The 10,822-nt window shown below is 37.6% G+C and overlaps 1 protein-coding gene across 1 annotated transcript in view; it reads left to right on the forward strand.

Moving 5' to 3' along the window:
- Positions 1-10,478, forward strand: part of LOC114254856 (L-xylulose reductase) — a 60,446-nt gene extending 49,968 nt beyond the window's left edge. The window contains exon 4 of the mRNA XM_036282510.1: positions 10,176-10,478. Coding sequence (XP_036138403.1) covers positions 10,176-10,279 — 104 coding nt within the window. The 3' untranslated portion in view covers positions 10,280-10,478. The remainder of the gene's footprint in view (positions 1-10,175) is intronic.
- Positions 10,479-10,822: the final 344 nt, after the last annotated feature.

Raw genomic sequence — 10,822 nt, forward strand, 5'->3', positions numbered from 1 at the left:
CACATCCAAAGAAACCATCATTACATTACACATCGATTCCCCTCCTACGCGACCTGGCCTTTGGGCAGCCTTACATACAGTTTCCCACCTCCCTTCCACAACCCTTCTACAACCTTTTTCCCCCTGACCCCTTATCTGTTCCTCTTCCTTTTCCTCCTCTACATCTCCTCCGTTCCCTCTCGCCGCGTCCTCCAAAATATCTCTCCAACGCTTCCCAGCTGTCTCCTCTCCACTTCATCCTGACACTCCCTGATTGTCACTTCCCGGCCTCCAAGTCTTCTGGTCTTCCTTCCTTTTCCTCTGCAGCTTCTTCACCTCTCCGTCCTGTCTATTTTACTGCCTCCTTTACTCACCCCTGCTTGCAAACAAACAATTGCTTATAGTTCCAACATGCCAAACTTACAACGATCCTCTCCTTCCCCCCTCCTCCTTCCACTTACTTTCCACCCCTAATTCTCCCTATCCTCCTCCAAATTCCATTTCTCCCCCTCCACCCAAATCTCTCTGTTTGTAATCTCCACCTTTTTGCCCTTAGCCTTCTCCCTCTTGGCCATCTCCACTATCTTCCACTTTCTTTTTCTTTCTTTCATGGACAGGTCTTCGTCGACTCCCACCCTCCATATTCTTGCCATCTCCGCCCCCCTTTCCAGCACTTTGTTTTTATCCCTCTTCTCCACCATCTTTTGTCCATTTCACCTCGACCTTCCTTCCCAATATTCTCCTCATTATTGCCTCCACATAGTAGCTTTTCTTCTCCGTGTCCTCTCCTTCTACTCCTCTCCATACCAGTCTCTTCTCCCTCCTCCTCCTCTCCTCCTCCTCTCTTTTTTTTCTTCATTTCGCCTTCCGCTCTTCTATCCTCCTTTTTGCCTTCTTCATCCTCTTCTTTTTTTGCTTATCTTCCCTTATCTTCTCTTCATCCCTTGCCTCTTCTCCTTCCTCTTCCACCTGCTCCCACCAAGCCCCCTTGTCTCCACTCACCTCCCCACTTTCTTCCACCTTCAAACCCATTACGGCTCTCTGTATCTTCCGTTTATCACTTCCGGCTCCTTCTTCCGTCTTTACTTTCTCCTCTTTTCCCATTCTATTCTCCTCCGTCTCCGCCGTCACTGTCTCCGTTCTTCTCCCTGCTTCCCTCCTGTCCTCTTCATTTCTCCGTCCTCTTACTTCTATCTTCTCCTCTCTCTCCCTTCCCTCTTTGCATACCTTTGACCCTTCAATCTGCTCTTCCTCCAGCTTCGTCTCTCGGTCTTTGTATCTCGATCCCTTCCCCCCTATCAGCTACTCCATCCTCACCTTCTGTGCTATCCTGTTCACTTCTCGTCTCCATTTCTTTACTCCTTTGTTTCAATTTCTCTTTCTCTCCTTCCGTCCTCCTACTGCCGACAGCCTCCAACCTCATTTCTTTCTTTACTCTCCATAACCTCACTACCTCTTCCAAACACCTCCTAATCTTCATCTCCTCCTTTATTTCCCTAATCTCTTCCTTACATTCCACATTTTTCCGCAGTCTTCCTTCCTATCAGTCCTTTACTTTCTCTGCTTTCACGATTTGTCCGATCTCTCACTACAACCTCTATCTTTTGCCCCTTGTGCCCATCGATTTATGCCTTGCTAATCGATTCCTTGATCTCCACTCACTCCTCTTCGATCTCTATCAACATTATCTGTCGCTTTTAATCTCGTTCTCCATTCACACTACTTTCGCCATCTGTCGTCAACACCGCAGACCTTGTCAACAACCCATGTTCGTTCTGAGGGACCACGTGTTTGGGAACCTCGTATTCCCAAACCTGCTACCGTCCTCCCACTTCCAGTCTTGCCATCAGCCGCTCTCTCAGTATCTCCTCCTTCCCACCGCGTTCCCGAATCCACCGACCGTCACGTCTTGCTCCCTCTGCCGTAACCTCTCTTCTCTCCTATTGCCATGCTCCTCGCCATCTGCCAATTCTTCTCTGTCCTCTCTTTCCAAAACCTTGGCGCTTTCTTCATGTCCTTTTCTTCACGCAAGCTTCTCCGGTTGCTCCATTTTTTCCTCTCTCCATTCTGACTGCGTTCCGTATTTCTCTTTCCCATATCTCCTCTAATTCTTCTACCCTCTGCTTCCCTCCATTTCTTTGCCAATTTCTCGTTATCCTCTTTCCAATTCTTCACAAGTCGTCACTCCTCCGATCCTCTTCTACCTATTAGGCGTACAACTTTAGGCTACCACCGGTTTTTTTCGAAATTCGAGGCTTTATTGTAAAAAATTGGTTATACATTTACGATTCAAAGTATTGTCCATCACTGACCACTACTTTCTCCCATCTTTCTGGCAGCATACGAATCCCGTGTTGAAAAAACTGATCATCTTTTGAGACGATCCACGAATCGATCCAATTTTTCACTTCTTCATAAAAACGGAAGTGCTGGTCAGCCAGGCCGTGCATCATTGATCGAAACAAGTGATAGTCAGAGGGAGCAATGTCTAGAGAATACGGCGGGTGGGGTAGGACTTCCCATTTTAACATTTCCAAGTATGTTTTGATGGGCTTTGCGACATGGGGTCGAGCATTGTCATGCTGCAAAATCACTTTATCGTGTCTATTGTTGTATTGCGGCCGTTTGTCTTTCAGTGCTCGGCTCAAACGCATCAATTGCTTTCGATATCGATCACCTGTGATTGTTTCAGTCGGTTTTAGTAGCTCGTAATACACTACGCCGAGCTATTCCCACCAAGGGACCGTGGCCGTTTTTCGACGTCAAAATCACCGTTCTTGAAGCGTTGAAACCACTCTCGACACATTCTTTCACTAATAGCAGCCTTACCATATGTATTTGAGAGCATTCAATGACCCTCAGCCGCAGATTTCTTCATATTAAAGCAAAAAATTAAAACCTCCCACAAATGATGAGAATTTGGCTCGTAAGCTGACATTTTCAATTGAAAATAACTTTATGATGCAGACACAAATCGACTAATATTTCGATGGCGTTATGTTTACAAATGCCCAAGCTTATTTTATGATGTCTACGATCTATTTATTTCGATCACCTGTGGCGCCGTTAGGTCTTTTGGAAGGTATTAATTGTGAATCATTGAATTGACTTAATAAACTTTTTATTATTCAATATCAAAAGATCTTATACGTGTTCGCCCAATATTTTCTATATACCTACATATTTCGATCTCTTATATTTTACAGAGTTACTAACTTAAAACTAGTATTTTTTCTTGCAGCACCACCACAAGTACTCCTCCGCGAGTGGTTTAAATTTTAAACCGCGAATGAAATTTTTTTAGCAGAATATGTACGTAATTGTGGGGTTGATTGTCCTACAGCTTCATCTGCGTCTGTGATCTAATAAATACATGAGTACAATTAAGCAAGGATTCGTATAAAAATTTTCTCTTTTTAATATGATGCGCTGCTGGAGATGGTTTTACTTCTCGCATAATTGAACGAAGGTTTTCTAGAAAAATACGTGGCTAATTAGTTGGAATAATATCAATAAAGAACTCACCAGGTAATCTCAATATTGTGCCATATGTTAATTCTGCTGCTGACGCCTTAATGTCCTCTTTGATACTGGTCCTTAGGCCGAGTAAAACTGTAGGAAGAGCGTTAACCCAGTTTGAAGAAGTATGACATTTGATTGCTGCTTTTAGGGTCCTGTGCCAGCGTTCTATTACTCCGTTTGCGACTGAATAATATATGATGGTTGATATCTTGTTAGCTCCGATTAGTTTAGTTAAAAATTTAAACAGCTGTGATTCAAATTGAGATCCGTTGTTATTGTTGATGGTGCTCCAAATCTAGCAATTTATGTAGAATAGAAGGCGTCCACTATTGTTGGTGCGGAGATTTCGATAATTGGAATTGCTTCCGGCCAACGAGTAAAGCAGTCAATGATAGTGAGGTAATACTTAAAATTGTTGCTTGGAGGCAATAGACCGATGATATCCATATGTATATGACGGAATCGTTCATCTGGCATTGCAATCTTGTGGAATCGTTTTTACGTGCCGTAATATTTTATTTCTTTGGCATGGTAGACACGTGCGAACCCATTGAGTTATATCCTTCCGCATACTGGGCCATACGAATTTTCTGCTTAACATTCTCTTTGTAACTCTGCTTCCTGGATGTGCTAAATTGTGTACTATATCAAACACTTTTCGTCTGAGACTAAGAGGTATGTATGGACGGGCGTCGTTTCCTGAGATATCACAATAAAAAAATGTATTACTGTTTTCCGAATTTAGCTTTTTTAATTGTAGAGATAAAGAGTCGGAACGTAAGTATTCCTTCAACTCCTCGTCTTCGAATAGACCTTGGCAATATCTTCAGTTGAGACAATGACTGAAAAATCAATAGATAGAACGCGAGATAATGCATCTGCGATAATATTTTTGTCACCCGCGATATGAATAATGTCTGTGGTGAATTGACTTATAAAATCTAGCTGTCTCGCTTGTCGAGGTAATGCTTTGTCGGATTTTTGGCAAAATGCATAAGTTAAAGGCTTATGGTCAGTTTTAATGATTAATTTTTGACCTTTAACTAAATGTTTAAAATATTTGAGTCCATTATATATAACTAAAAGCTCTCTATCATAAGCACTATAACGTTTTTGAGTGTCCGTTAATTTTTTTGAATAAAATCCTAAAGGTATCCCGTTTTCCCATTGTTCCAAGACTGCTCTCAAGCAAGAATCTGAGGCGTCTGCCTGTAATGTTAATATTGCATTAGGCAGCGTATTAGCAAGCAAGCATGCATTAGCCAGTTGCGATTTACAGGACTTAAAGGCTTGATCGGCTTCCAGTGTCCATGCTATTTGACTTTTATCTTTTTTCTTGGTGCCTAGTAAGTAAGTATGCCAGGGCGCGTGTATAGATGCGGCATTCTTGAGAAAACGGCGATAGAAATTAATTATACCAAGGAATCTTCGAAGCTCTTAAACTGTTTGAGGTTTTTCATAATTTCTTATTGCTTCGACTCTTTCTTTTAATGGTTTGATGTCATCCTTGTTGATGTTATATCCTACGTTACTTCACTTACGCCAAAGATGCATTTAGAGAAGTCCAAGACGATCCTGAGATGTTGTTCATGAGTTTTCTCATCCTTTGAGGCAATGATGATATCGTCAATGTATGCATGACAAAATTTGAGTCCTCGTAAACTTGTATCTATCAATCTCTCAAATGTCTAGCATTACATAACCCAAAGATCATTACATTGAACTCAAATAAACCGAAAGAGTTTATGACTGCTGATTTATGCCTGTCCTCCGGTGCAAGTGGAATTTGGTGGAAAGCTCGATTAAGATCGATTTTGCTGAAGATCTTTGATCCTTGTAATGCGTATGAGAAATCGTGGATATTAGGCAAGGCATACCTATCAGGTATAGTTATTGCGTTTAACCTGCAGTAATCCCCGCATAGCCTCCATTGCCCGGCAGCTGTTGGAACTAAATGTATAGGTGAGGCCCAATTACTTGAGGAAGGTCCACAGGTTCCATCACGTATCATTTGTTCTATGGCTTCTTTTGCTACTTTGTAGGTACTTGACGGGAGGAAGACGACGTGCTTTTTCTGCAACAGGTGCACCTTTTGTAGTAATATAATGCTGAACATTATGAATACTTTCTTTTATTGGAAATGGTTTTGTGATATCCGTAAAATCTTTTAGAATATGGTGAAAACGTGATGATGTATCAATCGTTATTACCGTGGGGACCGCAGCTTTCTCGATTTGCCCAGGTAAAAATAAATTTATTTGCTCATCACGTAGTTTTCGGTTGGCCAAATCGACCAATAACCTATAATGCTCTAGAAAGTCCGCTCCCAGAATTGCCATAGAGACATCCGCTACGAGGAATTGCCTGATAAATTTGCCTGCGAAGCCCTAGATCCACAGTGATGCGCTTCTCGCCATACGTGCTAATCAGCGTACCATTGGTTGCGTATAATTTAAGCTCTGACGGCTTACTTTTAACCTTTCTAGGAACAACCGAGATATTAGCGCCGGTATTTATTAAATATCGCATACCTGATTTCCAGTTTGATAATATCAGGCGGTTTTTACTATTTCCGTCCCCCCACGCCTGGACGAAGGACGGCGGTGTTAGTTTTCTGGCTTGGGTGCAATTGCCTTTTTCCACAAGCATGGTTGCTTGCATTACCATGACTTTTTTCCGAATTTGCTATAATAATAGCAAAATCCTTCCTTCGTAGAATCATTTTCACGTGAGCTTGACTTTTTTTAAAACTCTTTAGGTCTGAATCGAGACCGAGAACGGTTTCTTTCAAAGGCTTGTTTGTCGAACCTCTTGGATAAGGATTGCACTATTTTTGTTAACTCTTCAATGCGGTCTTCCATGTTTGTAGAAGATTATGTCGGCTCAGCACGCGCCACAGCTAGTATGGAGGGTTTAACGATATTTGCCACTTTATCCGCTTGCAAAGCTAATCTGCTCAAGTCTGTTACCTCGCTTATGGCCAAAATTGCCCGGATGTTCTTTGGAAGTTGTTCCATGAATAGCGTTCTCAGCACATTATCGTTGCACTGACCACCAGCTAGATTTTTCAACCTTTGTAAGAAGAGTGAGGATTTTTCGTGCCCCATCTCGTTTCCGCGTAACAGCTTCCTCAGCTTGGATTCAGAAATTTCATCCGATGAGCCGATGAGCCAAGATTTTAGAGCGTCATATTTTCCTTGCTCAGGAGGAGTCGCAATTATGTCTGAAACCAGCGAAAGTGCAGTTGTATCCAGATTTAGTACAACATACCTGAATTTGGTTTCGTCGTTTGTAAGCCTTGATATGGCGAATGCTACTTCAACTTGGGCAAACTATTCGTCATGTTAAGTGATGGGTGCCGCCACGGTGCGGAGGCAAACGGTAACTAAAAATAGATCCAAGATATGCTGTTTGAAAAGCTTCGTAAAAGACTTAAAAGAAAATGACTTTTTTGATAAATTTAATCGATTTATTAAACTACGCAGGTGAGGGCAGTCGCAAATATATTAAAGGGGAAAATGTAAATACACATCACTTGATGTACAATGGCATCACAGGTGATGATAAAGAGAAAACTGTGACAGAAAAATGTGATATAGAAAGATCTACATGCACTGATATAGAACAGAAATGGGGCAAATTAAAAAACGTCAAAACAATGTATGAAGTGGTACCTTCATTAAAAAATTTTGTCATGGATTACAAAAAGAATGTAATTACAAGGTAACCGAAGTTAGTCAATTTGTAATCACATTATATAAAAGCGAATCATTTTCTATTGGTGAACAAATTGTCTGACTAAAGATACATTTGCATTCTTCTGTGATAATAAATATACTTTTCTTTGAAGCAGTATTAAGTGCAGATCTTTTCTCATTTATTGTAGCCTTCTTTTAATTTATAAGCATACTGTTTTTGTTATCTGCAAAAATACTTGATTGTGTACATTATGTGAAGAATGTATATTCATTATTTATGCAATAAACTAATTAATTACCTTTTAATATACATTGCACAAGTTCATCTAGCATACATTAATTAACTTCGGGTACCATGTAATTACATTCTTTTTGTAATCCATGACAAAATTTTTGTATGAAGGTACCGCTTCATACATTGTTCTGACGTTTTTTAATTTGCCCCATTTCTGTTCCATATCAGTGCATGTAGATCTTTCTATATCACATTTTTCTGTCCTGTAAATTAAATGAAAAATATTTGTTACATTAAAATTAATTAATTAGAAGTATAATAATAATACTTTTAATATATTTATATATAAATTTTACCTAATTAAATATATAAGAGCTGCTACGCAGTGCTTGCATCGTCCAGATTCAGCTTTGCACAAACATGAACATTTAATAATTTTTTCATCAATATTTTTTATAATTGATACATTAATTTAATGTGGATTACTGTATAAATCGCTTGACTTCAGACATAAAAATATTAAACTTGTTTTCTCTTTATCATCACCTGTGATGCCACTGTACATCAAGTGATGTGTATTTACATTTTCCCCTTCAATATATTTGCGACTGCCCTCACCTGCGTAGTTTAATAAATCAATTAAATTTATCAAAAAAGTCATTTTCTCTTAACTCTTTTACGAAGCATTCAAACAGCATATCTTGGACCCATTTTTAGTTACCGTTTGCCTCCGCACCGTGGCGGAACCCATCGCTTAACATGACGAATAGAGACGGATTGTCTCTCCAAAAGGGCGGCAACTTGACCAACGAAGCCGCGTTGAAGGTTAAAGCATCTGGTACATCATGAGAGATTCCTTGAGATGTATCAACCATTGCGGACTTAGTTGGATTTTTCGCAATATCAAGAGTTTGTGTCTGCTTTGCTTCGTCACTATCTTTTTTAGGCGAATGGTCTACCGGCATTATTGTACGTGCCGAAAACAGAAACGTTAAAACTCGTTATTTTTACTGTTCTACGTAGATCATGTCGGGGTCACCCGACCCCGTGGCGCCGTTAGGTCTTTTGGAAGGTATTAATTGTGAATCAATGAATTGGCTTAATAAACTTTTTATTATTCACAATCAAAAGATCTTATACGTATTCGCCCAATACTCTCTATATATCTATATATTTCGGTCTCTTCTATTTTACAGAGTTATCAACTTAAAACTAGTATTTTTTCTTGCAGCACCACCACACACCATTTACCGCTACAACCATCTATTGAAAAACGGCGAAAGCAAAGTTGTACACCTAATAATTTCCAACACTCGCTCTAGATCCAAACCACTACTACGCTGACCCGCGCGATCTTTCAATCTTCTGTTATTTCAATATTTTCATAATGCTATTTTAACATTTTTACAATATTAAAAAAAATAAATGTAATATTATTTACAACAACATTACAAATGTTATTTCGTCATTTTCAAAACTTAAATTAAAGCCAAAGTTTGTTCATAATGATGTTATACATAATGTTAAAAACTATACATATACTTGGAAGCGTTACTATGTCAGTGAATAACATTATATTAACGTTGCAACAATAATTTTTTGCTTACTAGGAATGTCTTATATATAACTATGGTTTAGCACTAAATTTAAATCTAAATTCAAGGGTGGCAAAACAGGCGATTTTTGGCCTCACTCTTTTTTTTTAACCCCAATTTACTGTAATCTTTTTAGAATGGCGAAAATTGCAAGAAAGTTAGTGAAATATGAATTTAGTGAAATATAAATTTAATGAAATATGAATTTATTGAAATATAAATTTTTTTTTTATAATTTTATAAAAATCAAGCATCGTCAAGCTTTTTTTCTTCATAATATGAATTTTGAATAAATCCAACATCACGTTCTGTTCACGTTCTATCAAAATTTATAGTTTTAATAATGGCGAATTTAATATGGCGGTCAGAAAACTGAAAAATAATTTTTACGTTATTACTAGCAACAGAAGTTTTGAAACCATAAGTTTTATACGTGTTTTTGTTTTTAATATCTTAGAATGGTGGATCTAATATGGCGAATGGTATATAAAAAATGTCAGAACTTCCAAAAGAAAATATTGTATTCTACAAAAAAGTTCTTGAAATATTCTTGTCAGTTTCTTCACTAGATGCGTTGTTTTTGAGAAAATAAAACCAAAGTTTTGAAATATAATCACTATAATACTTATTCTTAAACTATCAGGCCAAAAAGAACTATCTTTTATATGTTTCTACTATAAACTATAAAAATCCATATTACACTAAATTTCTTGCAATTTCCACCATTCTGAAAAGGTTACAGTAAATTGAAAAATGTTTTCTCGTTAAACTCCAACTGTTTTATTCACCTTTGGTCGCGATTAGAAAGGGATCCTAATACTTTTTCTACCCGAAAAAAATATCGAAAAAATTTTTTAATTTTTCGGTACTTTCTCCACTTGAAATCCACCATATTGGTTTTCTGAGGCATGAAAATGCAATTTTAACCTCGGAAATCAAAAGAGCGAATTTAAAAATAGTAGGATACATGGTTAAAAACATTTCCAATTTTTTCTATTGAGAATAAAACTCAAAAATAAACAAAAAATTGCGTGTCTTTGGGCGTTAATAAGTTAAAGAAATTCATATTACTGCATCTAGTGTTATTTTAGTCTTATGAACGATATTAGAGAAAGCAGATGATTATCCATCAAACTATTGTTGTAGAAATCGACGAAGTGGTAGATCCAGTTATATATTTATTGAGCGATCGAAGTTCCATGATCAACGGTGCTTATTTACCTATTGACGGTGGTTTCTTAGCTGGATAAGAAATTTAGGATCATCCACTTTAAGGAAGGACTAGAAATGTTTTTTTATCACCATTAATATAAATACGTTAATCCTTTATTCCTAAAGCTCAATATTTATAAAAATTAAAGATCTTATGTCGACAATAATTTTGTTGCGGATAAAATGATTCATATGCTTTTACATATAAAAGAACTAATAAAGATTATTATAATATAATTGTAATGTATTTAATTGATGTAACCTTTACGGAAAAAACACTCCAAAATACATTCAAAATAACATTCAAAGTAAAACTCAAAACAACACTCAATTTTAGTGTTATTTCGAACACTCAACCTGATTATAACCCTTAACTAGAGTATAACCTTGAACTTGAGGGTTAACTTAACAGCGTTATCCTTAACTTGAGAGTTAAATGAGCTTACTCTTAAGTTGAGGAGTTAATTTGAGTGTTATTTTTAATTTAAGAGTAACACTTATATTAACTGTCAAGTTGAGAATAATATTCAAATTGAAAATAACAATAAATTAAATACACAGTTCAATAAACGAACTAATAA

This window comes from Monomorium pharaonis, chromosome 2 (genome assembly GCF_013373865.1).
Source record: "Monomorium pharaonis isolate MP-MQ-018 chromosome 2, ASM1337386v2, whole genome shotgun sequence".
NCBI lineage: Eukaryota > Metazoa > Arthropoda > Insecta > Hymenoptera > Formicidae > Monomorium > Monomorium pharaonis.